The sequence below is a fragment of the Salvelinus fontinalis genome, chromosome 39 (assembly GCF_029448725.1).
Source record: "Salvelinus fontinalis isolate EN_2023a chromosome 39, ASM2944872v1, whole genome shotgun sequence".
Classification (NCBI taxonomy): Eukaryota; Metazoa; Chordata; class Actinopteri; order Salmoniformes; family Salmonidae; genus Salvelinus; species Salvelinus fontinalis.
The window spans coordinates 6,551,152-6,572,199 of NC_074703.1; the positions used below are offsets into that span (position 1 = coordinate 6,551,152).

A 21,048-nucleotide genomic window follows, 5' to 3' on the forward strand; every position below is an offset into this window, starting at 1 on the left:
TTGATTAAAGAGTCTGAGACTAATAAATTATTACGGCGTCAGAACTCAGCGTAATGGATGTTGAATCTATACCCCCACAGGGGGGTTTAATATTAACCGAGTTTGTCAAACTCTCAACGGGTGTTCCAAAAATATAGGCCCGCTTTAAACGCTCTGGGAATATAGCATTATAAAACCATAAAACACATCATATAGAGTAGTAAAACTGTACAATACTCCCTCTGAAACGGGCCAAGGGGGCAACTAGATATTACATAATACAGTAATCAGAGAAGACATTGTTGTGTATTTATGAAGGACTTAGTTACAAATGACAGTTTGTTTTACAAGTGGGACTAGGTATTATTTGGTTAAGACATGTGATTCACAGTTTTGTCAAGGCACTGTGAAAAACACCAGCTAGGTCTACTAATAGCACCACTGATAGAGAAGCATCAGAGAAGAATTGGACACTTTACAGAAACAGAAATAGATCAACCTGTTCTGTGCTCGACTCCCCTGTGAGCACAGCACGGTATGATCAATGTTATTGACCAGACACACCATGAAGCCTCCATAAAGCCTTCTGACAAAGGCAGAGAGTGGGTGAGAAAGTGGGAAAGGTAATGTCATTACCGGCAAACTACCAACCCCTTCCTCTCTCTGAATGGAGATCGCAGGGATGTCACGTGGCTTTTTTGTCTTTCCCGCAGTTAACGCGGTCAATAAGTGCTGTTGATGCAGAAAAAACAGGAGAGGAGACTGAGTGTAGATTAAATCGTCTGGCCTCAGTCGGCTGCTCCCCCGGGTAACGGATGTACTCTGGGTTTCCACGGTGATGAGTAGTGAGCCAGCCTGGGAGAAAGCATCTTTGCTGATTCGGTTGAAACGCAGCCTCACCTGCTTGGTGTGTTGAGTTAGTGCCGTCTCGTGCCAAAACCGATCTGCTGAGTGCTATAAATAACTGTGTCTGTTTTTATCAAAAAGGAAGAGATGCATCGTAATCTGGCATCTGCTTTGTATAAAACAGTGTTTTCCCTTATATTGTCTTTATTGGCAGGTTAAAAAAGCCACCAAATCAACATTTACAGCATTACACTCCAACATAACACTAAATTGAAACCAAAAGCGGCCTATTTCTTTTAAAGCAAGGGACAACAGAGCTGGTATTCAAGCTGTACATTTTCTAATCAAAAAGCAGACACACAGAACAGCCCTCTGAATACCAACTGCCTGTGTTCTTATCAAACAGTAGAAATGCATCATTCAGGGAGATTCAGAGCAGAACAACTAAAACGTCAGAGATAAATCTGTTTGTGATGCTGAATCTGTTCATGACATATAAAATATAGAAAAAGCAATGACTACTGTCATCACGGATCACAATAATACCTCGCCCATAGCCACCCACCCGTGAATATCAAAAAGAGGTGAAATTAATTACATCCCCAGTAGCCCGGGAGAGATACCAACGTCGCCGCCCGTTCATCTGACTGAGACAATCTGAGGGAAACCACCCCATTATCCAATTCAGAGTCTATTTATCAGAGCAATCAGGTTCACCGTGACTGTCATGGCAACCACAGTGTGTATCACGGCAACTACGTGTGTTTATTTCTAAATCAGATCCCCTTATCTTGACCATCCCCAGGTAGCATAGCGGTTAAAGCATCCCTCCAATCAGGGCCAGTGATCAGGGAATCACTAGGGCTAACCCAGGGGAAAGTGGTGGTTGATGCCACTGAACCCATGATGAGGGCAGTACTGAGCAGCGCTTAATGGATAGTTATGTTAGTCTGTTGAAGATCAGTGAACTGCACACTGAGCAGGTTTTCCCATTGCATTCTGGACATAATAGGGTGTGATGATAGCATCAGCCGAAAAGCACAGATATGATTTTGGAGGAGGACATTACAATTGTCAATGGGGCAGATGCAATGCTCCCTTTAAAAAAATTCTGCACTGAGCAAATTTCACGTCTACTGAGTGCAAACTTGAACATGGTGAAAATTCTGTGCAACTTCTGCGAGCGTTTACTGTGAACACTGAGGCTGTACCTGCTTTAAGTTACAGTTATAACAGTGGCTATGTAGGCTACTGTGGCTATTTGATAATAATGTAGGCCTATCAGAGTGGTCTACCATCAAAAACAATGGAGAAAATGCATCCCATAACATTTAACATGGAAATAGCTGTTCTATCATTCAGCCTACAGTAACAGCCAATGTGTGGTGTTCAATGTAGGTCTACATTTGTTTTTTAAATATGCAGGGCTTGACATTAACCTGTTTATCCACTATCATTCAGAAGTGGAGGTGAATGAAAATGTTGTTTGATGCAAGAAACCACTTTACAAAATAAAATGTTTTATTATTCCCATACCATTATTACAGAGAATCAGACAAATGATGCTACCCTCTGCATATTGGCTACTTAGCTTATTCAAGACCATCTCAAAATACAACACTGCCTCTTTAAGACATAAAAAAAGCTATTTACTTGACTAGCTTTACAACAATTTCTATAAATGCACACGTGTTGTGCTCTTGTAGGGTGCAACCCCTCCCCCATTGTTGACTAGAATAACTGGGCTAGTAATTCACTAACTAGCAAAGAATATGAACAAATGTGCACAGCTGGCCACATGCAGCTCTCGGGAAGCTTAGAGGGAACGTTGGGCAGGTGACACAATGCAGGCAAACCTCCTCACATCAAACAAAGAACGATGAATCATAACGGTGGATCCCAGTTCTGGTGTTGGTGATGTTAACCTCCCTTCATCATCTATAATCACTGTCCCCTCCCGTCATAAAATAACCACTGTCATCGCTCCCCAAATAGCATCCAGAATCTCACAACAGACAGCTTTATTTTGGCTTTATGACCCTCTTTACTTGACCTATCTGTGTGATCTAGTGTATGATGTCAGCTGTGGACCTCCGGCCCCTACCACAGTTACCAGGGGCTTATCTGGAGGAAACAGGAACAGGCAGAAAGACTATCCCATCCCTAAAGATGGGGTAACACATTGTAAATCATTTTTAATAGGGGGGTGATATATAAGCTGGTGTGGCTACTGCCCATTCAAAATCCCATAGGGCTGAACAGGGTTTGGGAAACACAATGGAGAGAATGCTTGATCACGAATGACTGTTTTCTGGGGTTCGTTGGCTGGTGTATTTCATCTGTGGTTACTAACCGTGCTGGTCTTGGGTTACTTTAGTATATTTGCCCAGTCGAACTGAGATTAAATTAGTACTGCCAAATCACTCCAATAATGAAGGGTGCATGCATGGGATCCCTTTTCTATCTGAGCCTATGATATCAATATACTGTACCTGGGCAAGATGGGATCATAAACACACATATCACGCTTCACTGATAGAGGTTACAGCCCTCTCTCCTCTCACATCACGCTTCACTGATAGAGGTTACAGCCCTCTCTCCTCTCACAGCAGACTTCACTGATAGAGGTTACAGCCCTCTCTCCTCTCACTGCAGACTTCACTGATAGAGGTTACAGACCTCTCTCCTCTCACAGCAGACTTCACTGATAGAGGTTACAGCCCTCTCTCCTCTCACCATATGCTTCACTGATAGAGGTTACAGCCCTCTCTCCTCTCACCATATGCTTCACTGATAGAGGTTACAGCCCTCTCTCCTCTTACATCACACTTCACTGATAGAGGTTACAGCCCTCTCTCCTCTCACAGCAGACTTCACTGATAGAGGTTACAGCCCTCTCTCCTCTCACCATACACTTCACTGATAGAGGTTACAGCCCTCTCTCCTCTCACCATACACTTCACTGATAGAGGTTACAGCCCTCTCTCCTCTCACATCACACTTCACTGATAGAGGTTACAGCCCTCTCTCCTCTCACCATACACTTCACTGATAGAGGTTACAGCCCTCTCTCCTCTCACCATACACTTCACTGATAGAGGTTACAGCCCTCTCTCCTCTCACAGCAGACTTCACTGATAGAGGTTACAGCCCTCTCTCCTCTCACAGCAGACTTCACTGATAGAGGTTACAGCCCTCTCTCCTCTCACAGCAGACTTCACTGATAGAGGTTACAGCCCTCTCTCCTCTCACAGCAGACTTCACTGATAGAGGTTACAGCCCTCTCTCCTCTCACAAAAGACTTCACTGATAGAGGTTACAGCCCTCTCTCCTCTCACAGCAGACTTCACTGATAGAGGTTACAGCCCTCTCTCCTCTCACAGCAGACTTCACTGATAGAGGTTACAGCCCTCTCTCCTCTCACAGCAGACTTCACTGATAGAGGTTACAGCCCTCTCTCCTCTCACCATACACTTCACTGATAGAGGTTACAGCCCTCTCTCCTCTCACAGCAGACTTCACTGATAGAGGTTACAGCCCTCTCTCCTCTCACAGCAGACTTCACTGATAGAGGTTACAGCCCTCTCTCCTCTCACAGCAGACTTCACTGATAGAGGTTACAGCCCTCTCTCCTCTCACAGCATACTTCACTGATAGAGGTTACAGCCCTCTCTCCTCTCACAGCAGACTTCACTGATAGAGGTTACATCCCTCTCTCCTCTCACCATACACTTCACTGATAGAGGTTACAGCCCTCTCTCCTTTCACAGCAGACTTCACTGATAGAGGTTACAGCCCTCTCTCCTCTCACAGCAGACTTCACTGATAGAGGTTACAGCCCTCTCTCCTCTCACAGCAGACTTCACTGATAGAGGTTACAGCACTCTCTCCTCTCACAGCAGACTTCACTGATAGAGGTTACATCCCTTCTCCTCTCTACATTTCAATACATTACACACTGTAAGGATACCTATGTCTACCCAGGTCTCCAATAAGGCCGTCATTGGATCCCCTTCAGACCCCCGAAACCTCAAAAGCACCACCTCGCTTATTCCAACCCTCTCCGGTTTTAACTAGGTGCAAAGCACAAACCCATTCTCCCCACACACGAGGCATTCCAAAATGGCTTCTCTCCTGACCTGAAAAGGGCCTTTATTACAGTATAATTGTGTATTTTACGAGCGGTGAGAAGGGTGGGCTCAGTTGACCGTGCATGGAACTGGATCTGACCGGTGCCATGTATGGTTGAGGTTCAGTGCATGGACCAGGCCTAATGAATCTCCATCAGTTTCTCTATTGGTTTCATAAAGCAGCTGGTTCTACCGTTAGACTGTCGTTTAAAGCCCGGGCGCTTCACCATTCTCTCATATCCCCTCCAAATACCTAGAAGAAGAAAAAGCGCTATAAAACGTTTTATTACATTGCAGTTTAGCGTTCCGCAGCACTCTGTAGTCTGTGGAGCGTTGCTGCTTATTTTATCCTTCTTATAATGACATTAGAGGCAGATAGAGCTGTGAAAAGCACAATTACCTACAGCCGTTATCAACAGAGTTCACTTGGAAGGCGTATACATAGAATGAATTGCCTTACTGCATTAACTCTTTTGGCTAAATAAAAAGCTACTAGGAAACGTGTGTTATAAAGGTGTGTTATAGATCTGTCATTCTCATTGAAAGCAAGTATAAGATGTGGAATGTATGTTCTATGTGCGCTATTTCTATGCTTCCCGTTCTTAACTCTACTTTTTGCCTCTTTTATTTTGGGTTTTGTGCACCAGCTTCAAACAGCTGAAAATACTACATTTTTGGTTATGGAAAATATATTTCAGAGCGGTTTAGATGGTGCAATGATTCTCTACACAAGACTTGCTTGTTTAGTCACATAAACTGAAATTTGGCCAATTATTCGAATTTTAGCAACCAGAAAATGGCCGAGTGCATCTCTAATTGTTAACGCTTGAATTCGGGGAGCCTTGGCTGATCCTAGATCTGTGCTCAACTTAAGGGCAATTTCTACCTCTGCAGTGATTGAGCAGAGTGACTCAACAGAGTTCACTGGTAAGGCATATACATATAATGAATTGCCTCGCTGCATTAACTCTTTTGGCTAAATAAAAATCTACTTGGAAACGTGAATGAATAATTCACATTTTCCTATATCTTTTAGGGTTGCCTCTTCTTGTATTTTTACGTCCAAAGCTGGAGCTTCTTTGGATGTGAGTAATTACCTCACGTAACTGCAACAGTGGGAGGCTTGAGGTGTTACGGCAGCGTAACTCAAACAGCATCTATAATGTAGCACAGCTCCTGTTCAAATAAAACTGATCAACCATTCGCTACTATCTGTCTCACAGGAATTCATTTTCCACTCCATGACCTCTGTGTCTTTTCGAACATGAGGAATAACTGTAGGTGAGCGTTATATTCCCTCCTTGCTGAGAACCACTGAGCTTATCTTCATGTATCACACCATACAAGGAGTAGCCTAAATATTTCTCTCTCACGTAAGCAGAATCTTCCCACAATGATCTGTACGTATATGATACTCCACTCTGTCTTCAGAGAGACAAATGACTGAAAAGGGTGCATTAGGCTCCTCGCAAAAGGCTGAGTTTAAAGCTGCAATATAATATACAGTAACGCTTGAATTCGGGAGCCTTAGCTGATCCTAGATCTGTGCTACCTCTGCAGTGATTGAGCAGCGTGACTCAAACAGCAGGCATTTGTTTCAGCTGCTCCTAATCCCACACCCACATAACCCGCCATCAACCTCCCATATTCACATATCGCAGATCACAGGAACCGCAGAGGCGAGCGTCGAGTCCCCTCTCTCTACCCTGTCATTTGCACCGTAGACTAATGACAGCATCTACGCCACCGAGAAAAGTTTCACAGCCCACGTGGCCCTCCTCCTCACTGCTCCACGCAGCCCAGGATCTGACACTAGCCAGAGAGACAGAGTAATATGAAACTTTGTCAAGCCCGGAGAGAGAAAGTGTTTGATTTTCTGTTCTGCCTGGTCGTTCAGCGAGGAAAAAAGCCACTGTCGCTGAAAGACGATACAGAACAACTATCGATTACAAAGGGAGAGAAATGGGGGCCACTGCGGGGACCGGCATGTGATCTCTGGATCGCTTCTCGTGTTAAATTACGCCCCCAATGCTGTGTTTTTTTTAATTTGAAGTCCACCTTGTAGTTAAAGGGGAGAAAGTGGATGCCAGATCCAATGTGTAATGCAATACCAGAACAGGGAGCATTGCTTACAGGAGAGCTTAAATGCTACGTGGTAGAAATTCTGCATGTAGGCTTCGGCATGTAGGCTTCTGCAGGCTTCTGCATGTAGTTGTACAGTATATGGCTTGCATCTATTAGGAGAGGATAAGAGTAAAGTTTGTGGTTAACCAGACATCACCTGCATCAGCTAGTCACTACAAGGAGCTGGTCTATTATATCCAATTATGGGCGTTTCACCCTTTGACCTTCAAGTGAGACCAGGAACCACTTTGATTGGAACATATTGGTCACATGACTGACCGTGGAGGGAATCGCGTGCGTTGTTGAGCTGTTGACAATCACAGGGTCCGGTTGTCCATGGTTACCACTGTTGAATGTACACATAGATGTGTAGGTTGTGTGTACTGGGAATGTGGTGGGATGGCGGTCTTGGCAGACGGGTGGGTCTGCCGCGCCCTGTGGGTATAAGGGCCAGCCAAGGGTTACCAGGGACCTTACCCATCCTCACGCACCACTGGGGTTTAACGGCATGAGGAAAGACCTCCTCAAAATAAACGAGCCCATCTCCTCCCCATGTGTGCCTAGCCTGGGGCCCAGGAGAAAAGGGTCTGTGAACTCTTACTGTGCATTATATTCATTGTGTACATTATATGCAATGTACAGAGGGGGAGCAATTTGTGGTGGTTGGGTTTTAGTAACCATAGTGTGAACAAACTAAAACATCTAGACCCAGATCAGAAACAGATCAGAAGATCAGAAACAACTTTGTGATACCGGATTGAATGTGGTTGTCTGGCTGTATGCAGTTTCAAACCTGTTAATATTCAGGTCAGGATTCATCTAAATATGCAATGCTTCAGGGCTTCTTATATATAATATATACTATCACTAAAAAGGCCTAAAAGTGAGAAGACATAATGTTTCCCACAACCACCCACCCAGTCTCCCGAACCCTGAATGACCTCTATAACCCCGTGTATCACTGCAGCGGTCTGCCAGGCAGCCATGTCTCTGTGTGGGAGGGAACCTTCAGCTGTGAACGTCACGGCTGATGTGAACTTTAGGAACATCAACATCTCACGTAGACCTAGTTTGAAACCAAACAGAATGTACTGGAGGCCTTGTCAGAAGAACTTTCTTCCACCAAGCCTGTTTCTTATAACAGCAAGGACTCTCTTCATCTCCTTCTTATGTCCACCTTCAATCCCATCACACACAAAGTCGAGTCATAAAAGATTCCCTGGATGTGTTCGTTGGATGTGAGTAATTACCTCAAGTAACTGCAACAGTGGGAGGCTTGAGGTGTTACGGCAGCGTAACTCAAACAGCATCAATAATACAGTACAGCTCCTGTTCAAATAAAACTGATCTACCATTCTCTAAAATCTGTCTTTTACAGGAATTTGTTTTCTAGCCTGATATTAACGTAACTCTAATTCACTCCTTTACCACACTTATCCAAAATGTTTAAGCCCCGAAATGATCTTTCATAATGTTTCAGGCTGAAAAACATCTTCTGAATTTGCTGACACTTCCCAGAAAATCTGTCCGCTAAGAGCTTACGAGTGTAAATCTGCAAGTAATCAAGGCTTCTAGTCCTTTTCGTTCCCTGCCTTACCCCTATTGTTTTATTGCCCCCCCCCCCCCCAACTCCCAGAGTGTACATACACAGACATCAATGAGAAAAACTTTTTGAAAAGCAATGAATTAAAAAACATGTGTTGTAATTCTATAACAAAGGGATAGTACATTTAAGGCCTAAGGCTAGAAGCCAGCCTTTTTTACTATATCCACACGCATGGCTATAGCCATGGCAACGCGTCACCATCATAGCCATACAGTCTGAGGGTTTTTCACCACCATAACCACACTTTATCAGGCCCGCCTGCTTTCCCTCCAAAAAACATATAATCCCTGACGTAGTACTCTGGTGTGGTTGAAACTCTCCTCGCCTCCAAACCATCTCAAATTACCCATCGTAAACACTCCCTTCCCTACTCCCTCAGTCGCCAAACTACTAACAAGGACGCTCACTTACTTGCCCTCTCACTCACTAAATACTCATGAAGTAACTTTGATACTCCTAAACTAATACTTACTAAACCAATACTCCTAAACTAATACTTACTAAACCAATACTCCTAAACCAATACTCCTAAACCAATACTTACTAAACCAATACTCCTAAACCAATACTTACTAAACCAATACTCCTAAACCAATACTTACTAAACCAATACTCCTACACCAATACTCCTAAACCAATACTTACTAAACCAATACTCCTAAACCAATACTTACTAAACCAATACTCCTAAACCAATACTCCTAAACCAATACTCCTAAACCAATACTCCTAAACCAATACTTACTAAACCAATAGTCCTAAACCAATATTTACTAAACCAATACTCCTAAACCAATACTCCTAAACCAATACTTACTAAACCAATAGTCCTAAACCAATATTTACTAAACCAATACTCCTAAACCAATACTCCTAAACCAATACTTACTAAACCAATACTCCTACACCAATACTCCTAAACCAATACTTACTAAACCAATACTCCTAAACCAATACTTACTAAACCAATACTCCTAAACCAATACTCCTAAACCAATACTCCTAAACCAATACTCCTAAACCAATACTTACTAAACCAATACTCCTAAACCAATATTTACTAAACCAATACTCCTAAACCAATACTCCTAAACCAATACTTACTAAACCAATAGTCCTAAACCAATACTCCTAAACCAATACTCCTAAACCAATACTCCTAAACCAACACTTACTAAACCAATACTCCTAAACCAATAGTCCTAAACCAATACTCCTAAACCAATACTTACTAAACCAATAGTCCTAAACCAATATTTACTAAACCAATACTCCTAAACCAATACTTACTAAATCAATACTCCTAAACCAATACTCCTAAACCAATACTCCTAAACCAATATTTACTAAAGCAATACTTACTAAAGCAATACTTACTAAACCAATACTCCTAAACCAATACTCCTAAACCAATACTCCTAAACCAATACTAACTAAACCAATACTCCTAAACCAATTTTTACTAAACCAATACTCCTAAACCAATACTCCTAAACCAATACTCCTAAACCAATAGTCCTAAACCAATATTTACTAAACCAATACTGACTAAACCAATACTTACTAAACTAACACTTACTAAACCAATACTCCTAATCCAATAGTCCTAGACCAATACTCCTAAACCAATACTCCTAAACCAATACTCCTAAACCAATAGTCCTAAACCAGAGTTTACTAAACCATTATTTACTAAACCAATACTTACTAAAACAACACTTACTAAACCAATAGTCCTAAACCAATATTTACTATACCAATACTTACTAAAACAACACTTACTCATCGCTCCAAAAAAGTATTAGCTCCCAGCGTCCGGTTATAACTCTACTGGGGGCACAAAAACTCACTCTGGGCATCGTTTTTCTATGATGAACCACAACCTTACCAGGGCGACAATGAGCAATGAGTTAAGGAGGAGCTGGCGACACAAAACATAGATCATCTGTAACTGAGACCAGATCTGACATTTCAAAGACAGTGTTGGGTGTGAGAGGTGTCTCTTCTGCAAGAACATGAGTTTATGAGTATTGTGGTTTCTCTAATGGGAATTTTGCTGTTTGGCTTATATCGGCAGCATTCACCCAACCCCCTCTCCTAAAAATGAACAAGTAGGCTTCTGTTTATATTGTCACAACAAAAAAGGCATATAAACGCTGAACAAAACAGGCTGTTTGAAAGGCCTTGCAAAAGACGTACGTTCTTGAAATTCATAGCATACTTAGGCAGCAACCCTATAGATTCATGCACTTATCAATAGGCAGCTTCAACGGTCACACTTATCAATAGGCAGCTTCAACCGTCAAACTCATCAATAGGCAGCTTCAACGGTCACACTTATCAATAGGCAGCTTCAACCGTCAAACTCATCAATAGGCAGCTTCAACGGTCACACTTATCAATAGGCAGCTGCAACGGTCAAACTTATCAATAGGCTGCTTCAACCATCACACTCATCAATAGGCAGCTTCAACCATCACACTCATCAATAGGCAGCTTCAACCGTCACACTCATCAATAGGCAGCTTCAACCGTCACACTCATCAATAGGCTGCTTCAAACGTCACACTCATCAATAGGCAGCTTCAACCGTCACAGTCATCAATAGGCAGCTTCAACCGTCACACTCATCAATAGGCAGCTTCAACCGTCACACTCATCAATAGGCAGCTTCAACGGGTCACACTCATCAATAGGCAGCTTCAACGGTCACACTCATCAATAGGCAGCTGCAACCGTCACACTCATCAATAGGCAGCTTCAACCGTCACACTCATCAATAGGCAGCTTCAACGGGTCACACTCATCAATAGGCAGCTTCAACGGTCACACTCATCAATAGGCTGCTTCAACCGTCACACTTATCAATAGGCTGCTTCAACCGTCACACTCATCAATAGGCAGCTTCAACCGTCACACTCATCAATAGGCAGCTTCAACCGTCACACTCATCAATAGGCAGCTTCAACCGTCACACTCATCAATAGGCAGCTTCAACCATCACACTCATCAATAGGCAGCTTCAACCATCACACTGATCAATAGGCAGCTTCAACCGTCACACTCATCAATAGGCAGCTTCAACCATCACACTCATCAATAGGCTGCTTCAACTGTCACACTCATCAATAGGCAGCTTCAACCGTCACACTCATCAATAGGCTGCTTCAACCATCACACTTATCAATAGGCAGCTTCACCCGTCACACTCATCAATAGGCAGCTTCAACGGGTCACACTCATCAATAGGCAGCTTCAACCGTCACACTCATCAATAGGCAGCTTCAACCATCACACTCATCAATAGGCTGCTTCAACCATCACACTTATCAATAGGCAGCTTCAACCATCACACTCATCAATAGGCTGCTTCAACCGTCATACTCATCAATAGGCAGCTTCAACCGTCACACTCATCAATAGGCAGCTTCAACCGTCACACTCATCAATAGGCAGCTTCAACCGTCACACTCATCAATAGGCAGCTTCAACCATCACACTCATCAATAGGCAGCTTCAACCGTCACACTCATCAATAGGCAGCTTCAACCGTCACACTCATCAATAGGCAGCTTCAACGGGTCACACTCATCAATAGGCAGCTTCAACCATCACACTGATCAATAGGCAGCTTCAACCGTCACACTCATCAATAGGCAGCTTCAACCATCACACTCATCAATAGGCTGCTTCAACTGTCACACTCATCAATAGGCAGCTTCAACCGTCACACTCATCAATAGGCTGCTTCAACGGGTCACACTCATCAATAGGCAGCTTCAACGGTCACACTCATCAATAGGCTGCTTCAACCGTCACACTTATCAATAGGCTGCTTCAACCGTCACACTCATCAATAGGCAGCTTCAACCGTCACACTCATCAATAGGCAGCTTCAATCATCACACTCATCAATAGGCAGCTTCAACCATCACACTGATCAATAGGCAGCTTCAACCGTCACACTCATCAATAGGCAGCTTCAACCATCACACTCATCAATAGGCTGCTTCAACTGTCACACTCATCAATAGGCAGCTTCAACCGTCACACTCATCAATAGGCTGCTTCAACCGTCACACTTATCAATAGGCTGCTGCAACCATCACACTTATCAATAGGCAGCTGCAACCATCACACTCATCAATAGGCAGCTGCAACCATCACACTCATCAATAGGCTGCTTCAACCATCACACTTATCAATAGGCTGCTGCAACCATCACACTCATCAATAGGCAGCTTCAACCGTCACACTCATCAATAGGCTGCTTCAACCGTCACACTCATCAATAGGCTGCTTCAACCATCACACTTATCAATAGGCAGCTTCAACCGTCACACTCATCAATAGGCTGCTTCAACCATCACACTTATCAATAGGCAGCTTCAATCGTCACACTCATCAATAGGCAGCTTCAACCGTCACTCTAATCAATAGGCAGCTTCAACCATCACACTCATCAATAGGCTGCTTCAACCATCACACTTATCAATAGGCAGCTTCAACCATCACACTCATCAATAGGCTGCTTCAACCGTCATACTCATCAATAGGCAGCTTCAACCATCACACTCATCAATAGGCAGCTTCAACCGTCACACTCATCAATAGGCAGCTTTAACCGTCACACTCATCAATAGGCAGCTTCAACCGTCACACTCATCAATAGGCTGCTTCAACCATCACACTTATCAATAGGCAGCTTCAACCATCACACTCATCAATAGGCTGCTTCAACCGTCATACTCATCAATAGAAAGCTTCAACCGTCACACTCATCAATAGGCAGCTTCAACCGTCACACTCATCAATAGGCAGCTTTAACCGTCACACTCATCAATAGGCAGCTTCAACCATCACACTCATCAATAGGCAGCTTCAACCATCACACTCATCAATAGGCAGCTTCAACTGTCACACTCATCAATAGGCAGCTTCAACCGTCACACTCATCAATAGGCAGCTTCAACCGTCACACTCATCAATAGGCAGCTTCAACCGTCACACTCATCAATAGGCAGCTTCAACCATCACACTCATCAATAGGCAGCTTCAACCGTCACACTCATCAATAGGCAGCTTCAACCGTCACACTCATCAATAGGCAGCTTCAACGGGTCACACTCATCAATAGGCAGCTTCAACCGTCACACTCATCAATAGGCAGCTTTAACCGTCACACTCATCAATAGGCAGCTTCAACCATCACACTCATCAATAGGCTGCTTCAACCGTCATACTCATCAATAGGCAGCTTCAACCGTCACACTCATCAATAGGCAGCTTCAACCGTCACACTCATCAATAGGCAGCTTTAACCGTCACACTCATCAATAGGCAGCTTCAACCATCACACTCATCAATAGGCAGCTTCAACCATCACACTCATCAATAGGCAGCTTCAACCGTCACACTCATCAATAGGCTGCTTCAAACGTCACACTCATCAATAGGCAGCTTCAACCGTCACACTCATCAATAGGCAGCTGCAACCATCACCCTCATCAATAGGCAGCTTCAACCGTCACACTCATCAATAGGCAGCTTCAACCGTCACACTCATCAATAGGCAGCTTCAACCATCACACTCATCAATAGGCTGCTTCAACCGTCACACTTATCAATAGGCAGCTTCAACCGTCACACTCATCAATAGGCAGCTTCAACGGGTCACACTCATCAATAGGCAGCTTCAACGGGTCACACTCATCAATAGGCAGCTTCAACCGTCACACTCATCAATAGGCAGCTTCAACCTTCACACTTATCAATAGGCAGCTTCAACCGTCACACTCATCAATAGGCAGCTTCAACCGTCACACTCATCAATAGGCAGCTGCAACCGTCACACTCATCAATCGGCAGCTTCAACCATCACACTCATCAGTAGGCTGCTTCAACCGTCACACTTATCAATAGGCAGCTTCAACCATCACACTCATCAATAGGCAGCTTCAACGGGTCACACTCATCAATAGGCAGCTTCAACGGGTCACACTTATCAATAGACAGCTTCAACCATCACACTCATCAATAGGCTGCTTCAACCATCACACTCATCAATAGGCTGCTTCAACCGTCACACTCATCAATAGGCAGCTTCAACGGGTCACACTCATCAATAGGCAGCTTCAACCGTCACACTCATCAATAGGCAGCTTCAACCGTCACACTCATCAATAGGCATCTGCAACCGTCACACTCATCAATAGGCTGCTTCAACCGTCACACTCATCAATAGGCATCTGCAACCGTCACACTCATCAATAATACTCCTGACCCTTAGTGCCATTAAGGTTATTGAACGGCTTTTCCAAACAACCAGTTGAGGCAAATCAATGGCAAATGTATCCTGCTTTAGAAAGCAACAGAGACACAAACCCGGTAGTCTAACTGTACAAAGTTACAGAGCGAACACCAAGTTCAGACATCCCTGTTTTGATGAAAATAACTCTCATGCCCTTTGCGTTTTTTTCAATGGGCACTGATAAATTTAAAGTAAACCTCACTCACCGACACAACAATGCCCTCACGAAACACCACTTCCTTCCCTGACTGGGCTACGATGGACGTAACTACGACGGTTGGCACTTTTAAGAGGGAGTGAGAGTAGGACTTCCCTAGTGTTGGAGTTGATTCCATGACAAAGCTCCCGTTGATTCCAGGGGCTCCATAGTAAGCAACGTTGAGTCATTAATTGCGTAATTAAAAGCCCAACTGTGCTGGGAGATGACGGCGCGTGTGGCCCATCGATGCCTCTGTTGTTCCCTGAGACAGTGCTTCAATCAATCATTGAGGCTGACTTAACTCATTGGAGCGCACACCAATAAGGGGTCATGAGGCAACGATACAACAGTTAGAGAGGGATTCCGACATACAATATGGATCAGAATTTCCAAATGCATGTGGATGTGCATATGGAAACCATTTCTGTCACAGTTAAGCCACACCAAACTACTCCCAGCCATCACCCGACTCCCCACAGATTGAATTGTTTTGCTCCTCTGAAAGAAGCGTGGGGGATGTTTTCCTTACAAGTCCCCAAGGACCTACAATGCATTTCTGGGTTACATGGGGGGGGGGGGGTCTGACGCGATTGGGATCACAGATGTGTGGTGATACATCACTAGGAATACTAAAAGTCACTTAGACATTCCATTTCAGGATGCTTCCTGAAGACGCTTCATTTGTCTATGGAGAACAATTCACACTTGCACCTTTGGTGTCAATAGGACTGCATCCTATTCCTCTACTATCGTATTCCTCAGACACATACCACTTGATCAGTCTGTTAGTGATGCCATTTAAAAGCCACGCAGGTCAAATGTTGTTTGTTAAAGGAAAATACCACTCAAAAACTATATTTTGGTATTTGTTTAATTAGTCCCCTGTTGATACAGTCCCAAGATGTGTTGCATGTCAGCGATCAAGTTTTCAAGATCTAGAACTTTCAAAATACAGGAAGTGCCACAGTATGATGCGTTTTGCAAGAGCTTTCAGGGGAGAGTTCAGAGTTCACAACAAATTAATTTCCTAATCTATGAACTCAGCCCTGAAGCTATCAATCTACTCCTGTTGAGACACCCCCCTGCCTCCTTCTTGTACTGGAAGGCCTTCCTCATAAATGACAACAGAACAAAAACTCAACATACAAATGTATTTGTTATGTTCTGTCCCTGATCTAGTTTGTAGGGAAACCATTCAGAATGGCTCCGGAACACCAGAATACTCACAATACTAATTGAGCTCAATTTTCCCTTGTAGAAGAATGATTGGCTGGCGTTCTTCCCCCGTGCCAGTAAAACTCCTGTCATTTCAAACACATGGCTTTTTATTGATATTACCATTGGCTGACATAGGGCCAGCCCTGTGCCCAGGAAAAACATGTGACGTGATTGAGAAAACAGAGACGCACCAAGAACATCCCATTGAGCTAGAACCACCATGTGATTTCCACCTCCTCCCCTTCGGCCTACAGAAAACGCTCCTGTACAGAACTGAACAGCAGCACAGTGTCAAGAAGACATACAAAGACTGTCTTCTCAAGAATGCAGACTTGACAGATGTGCTTGCTTTTTTTCAGCCCTGTCCTAACAAACACGAATGCAGCTCTCTCCACTAACAATCAGGAGAGAGACCAGGGAGCATGCGACTCTTGACCTCTGTCAAAGGAAGCCATTTGATAGATGACTATGGAGGTCAGGATTCTGATTGGTATTCAGCTTTCCCAATACATGAGCAGTGGGCCTGAACGTAGTCTGTCTCTCTCTCCTTCTCTCTCTCGCTCTCTCTCTCGCTCTCTCTTTCACTCTCCCCGTCTCTCTCTCTCCCAGGGGTGTAAATTATCACAGTGACATTGATAGTTACAGAGGGTCACCAGCGCTGAACTTACACTGAGTGGACTCACAGGGAGTTGTGGCTAGGACACTGACACTTAGTCATGAACTCATGAGAGGGCCATGATGGCTTTCTTCACTCCACTGTGACATGGTCAGATACAGGTAGTGTAATAGAAAGCAGTCATAGTAGAGGGCTTCAGGAGGGGCTTCAGTAGAGGCTTCAGTAGAGGGATTCGGTAGAGGGCTTCGGTTTTACATTCAGAATTGTGCAATCATATAGACAGTCACTCGTATCCTGGAAAAGTGTACGGCAATGTGAGAGTAACTGGACTGACAGACAGACAAATAGACAGACAGACCCTCCAACACATTCTCTCTTTTTCTCTCCGTCATTTATTCACACACACACACACACACACAAGGCTCGGTCATCTCTGGGTTAAGGAGTCTCATGCCCCACGTTTGTCTAGGTTTTGCTCGATGAGTGTCTGCACACTGCACATGAGACACAAGCACGCACGCGCACAAACAAACACACACACACACACACACACACACAAACACACACACACACACACACACACACACACACACACACACACACACACACACACACACACACACACACATACATACATACATACATACAGGGATACTCCATTACTCTAACAGAGTAGGCCGTGCAACCCGCACATAGGGTTCAACGAGCAGTACTGACAACCAGTGAAGGGTCTGTGACCCCAAGGAGGTGTTAGTAAAGCTAACCAGAGCCCCCAACTGCTCCTAACTCTCTAGTGGGGAGTCGCCGGCAAGGGACAAAACCTGTTGGTATGATGTGTATGAACTTGGAACAATGATTTATCTGTGTGAGCTGTAATAGAGAGAACTCGATTTGTTCTGGGGATTTTACACTGAATTCCCTGAGCCCTCCTAATTTATGCCCATATACAGATGTAGGACTTTAATTTTACCAGTTTCTCACAGCAGGAAAATAATCCTGCAGCAACAGGAAATGTGAATTATTGTGTTGATTATAATTAATGGACATTTTTGTATGGTTTATAAATGTTTAGTCAGGGCAAATCAAGTCTGACATTTGAAAGTGTAAATTACTAACTTTAGAAGTATTTTTAAACTTTGAATACACTACACATTTTAGTTAGCCTTTCCTACTGTGAATGACATTTCCTGCAACAACAGGGTGATCAAATTAAGATCCTACATCTGTAGGAGTCCTGCTGCTTTTAGTTCACCCAGTAGCAAGGGTCCCATGATGAGCCAAAAATATACATTGATTTAATCATGAAACAGTGGGAAAAAAACTTAGACTAGTGTGTCATTTTTTTATTTAACTAGGCAAGTCAGTTAAGAACAAATTCTTATTTACAATGATGGCCTAGAGACAGTGGCTTAACTGCCTTGTTCAGGGGCAGAACGACATATGTTTACCTTGTCAACTCAGTGATTTAATCTAGCAACCTTTCAGTTACTGGCCCAACGCTCTAACCACTAGGCTACCTGCCGCCCCAGTATGTGATTGAAGGCTTGCTCATCTTAAAGTACAGTATAGGCTACAATCATTTTTTCAGCCTAATTACAATTCTGATCATGATTATTGTTGTTTTAATTTCTCATCACAATCCCCAATGCCTAAAACTAAAGTTGGACTATTTAACGCTACACTGAATCGTGGATGGATGTCCAAATTGGAGTCTCAAACGTTCTGCAATCCAAATGAATTGCTCTCTCCGCTTGGTTTCTGGGTAATAGCGTTCCAATGAGTCCTGGAAAGCATGGGCTACTCCAGGATTGTGTCAACATATCTAGCCATGCAAGCGTGCTGCACTCGACAAATATATTCTAATTATAACATGTCTTTCAATTTAAATTTGATATTTTCCCCGGAGAGAGCAGCATTATTACAACCAGGCAAGAAGCGTGTTAGTATCCCTCTCCTCCTGTCAGTGATGTGCTCTGACAACACAAAGAAGCTCCCGTCCCCGTTTCATCACTGCATGTCCTGGTTACTCCGACATTAGAGAAAGGAAGGAACCATACATGTATAATAATGAACTTATAGTCATAACCTACATATCCCCGTTGTTGTTATTGTGTCACTTCATGCGTCATTGTAAGTGACAGTATATTGATTTTAACAATGGAATACCAAGTAACTCCTCTGTAGCCTATTTGGGTAGGTTGTTTGTTCAATGCAACAGGAGAAAGCATTTGCATTAAACAAAGTAGAATCGCATTTACATTAAACAAAGTGACCTTTTCTGAGGGGAGTGAACCATGACTCTCTATCTCTAATGCTCTCATGGAATAACACAAATAAGCATGAATAGACAATGGAACATGCAAACACCCAGACGCGCAGCGATCCTCGCGAAACTGCTTGCACCCGAGGGGATTTTGAGACTGTAAAGATGACAGACAAGTGGAGCTGATGATGTTGCCATAGGTACGGCTCTACGGGAGGTCATACCTGTCATCGTAGCAGAAATCCGCGTTCAGTGTGTTGAGATAGAGGACCAATGCCACCGCGCTACACACCAACTCTGTAATCATGTCTTAAAAAGAGAATAGGGTGGGGGAAAGTCAAGAAAAATACTAGATGCGAATTTCCGTTTCTGTATTGTCTCCTCTCCTCATTTGGCCGCTCCGTAACACTAAGAGACCCAATCCCATGTAAAAGCAAAGTGTCTGAAAGTTTGCGCGATCCAGGCCATATTCCTTTTAACCCATTTTGCGCCGTATCGGGTCAGAGCTATATTGAGACGAAACTAGGGCGGCATGCCTGCTGGTTAGCGCACAGCTGACGGCATTTCGCTATTTCGCTGTCCTCTGTGCTTGCATCCTCATCCGCGTCACAGATACTCACTGGTAGGAGCCGCGTGTGGTTTTAGAGACGGTGAGCATGTGCAACGCCCCTCCTCCGCTCTCAATGGTCGAGCTCGTAGCATTGAGAGAGGTGATAGGTGCTAAAATACGTAGGCTATTTATTTAACACACTCTTGCCTCATGAATCATATATTCAGTGCACTAGCCTGCCTAAATAAACCAGCCCACTGTCATATAAAGATACTATAGCTGCCAGTTTGTAAAATAGGAATAGCTTTTTTTTGTCTAACTATGTATTCAAAAACAATGCCAATGTCATGTTTCTATTAAAATGATTGACTGTGAGATATATTGAATATGTTTAAGCAAATATAGCCTATATATGTGATTTCTATATAGCCTAAGCTGTAGCATGCATGTACGGCTCTTTTAACTAATGCCAGTTATGCCTTATCGCCACAACAGACAAAGCCCCACTCTGTTGATGTCTGACCTCCTGCAAACCCCCTTTAATGGTGAAGTCTGTTCAAAAGTCTAGAGTGTTGATTCTGCTCAATGTACCCCCTATATTAAATTATCCTGTTTTACTGTATGTTTATGCATAACGTTGATTAATTGGTTATAGAGTGGCGCCTGTGGAGCTACAAGAGATAGGGAGGAACCCTAGAGAGAGCGGGAGAGAGACAGATGGATAGGAAGAAAAGGGAAAGAGAGAGGGAGGTAGAGAGAGGTAAATACAAGGTGAAGAGCACGAGAAAGAGCTATGAGAGATAAAGAGGGAGCTAAAGGGGGAGGGAAAAAGAGTGGTAGATGAATAGATAGAGAGAGGATGATTAATGAACTGTAGTAACACCCTGCGGCGAGGAGGAGGATCAATATTGTGAGGCGTTGTTGTTGCATATGATTCATCCTGGCGAGCATGTGGCTTGAAAACCATGCTGCAAATGGCGAGGCCCCACTGGGCACCAGCTGGGCCCGGGCCTGTCCTCCTGTCGGAACTCTGTGCGTGTAAGTCCACCACAGCCCAGGAAAGAGAGAGGGAAGAACGAAAGAGAGGGAAAACAGATGGCACGAGACGGAGGGGAGACTGTAAGGACCGTAATACCCACCGGAGAGGGTTAGAGAGAGAGAGAGAGGGTTAGAGAGGGAGAGAGAGGGAGAGAGAGGGTTAGAGAGA

At 43.8% G+C, this 21,048-nt stretch overlaps 1 protein-coding gene across 1 annotated transcript in view; it reads right to left on the bottom strand.

Moving 5' to 3' along the window:
* LOC129838901 (protein O-mannosyl-transferase TMTC2-like) overlaps positions 1–19,964 on the bottom strand; it is a 114,698-nt gene extending 94,734 nt beyond the window's left edge. The window contains exon 1 of the mRNA XM_055906165.1: positions 19,516–19,964. Coding sequence (XP_055762140.1) covers positions 19,516–19,598 — 83 coding nt within the window. The 5' untranslated portion in view covers positions 19,599–19,964. The remainder of the gene's footprint in view (positions 1–19,515) is intronic.
* Positions 19,965–21,048: the final 1,084 nt, after the last annotated feature.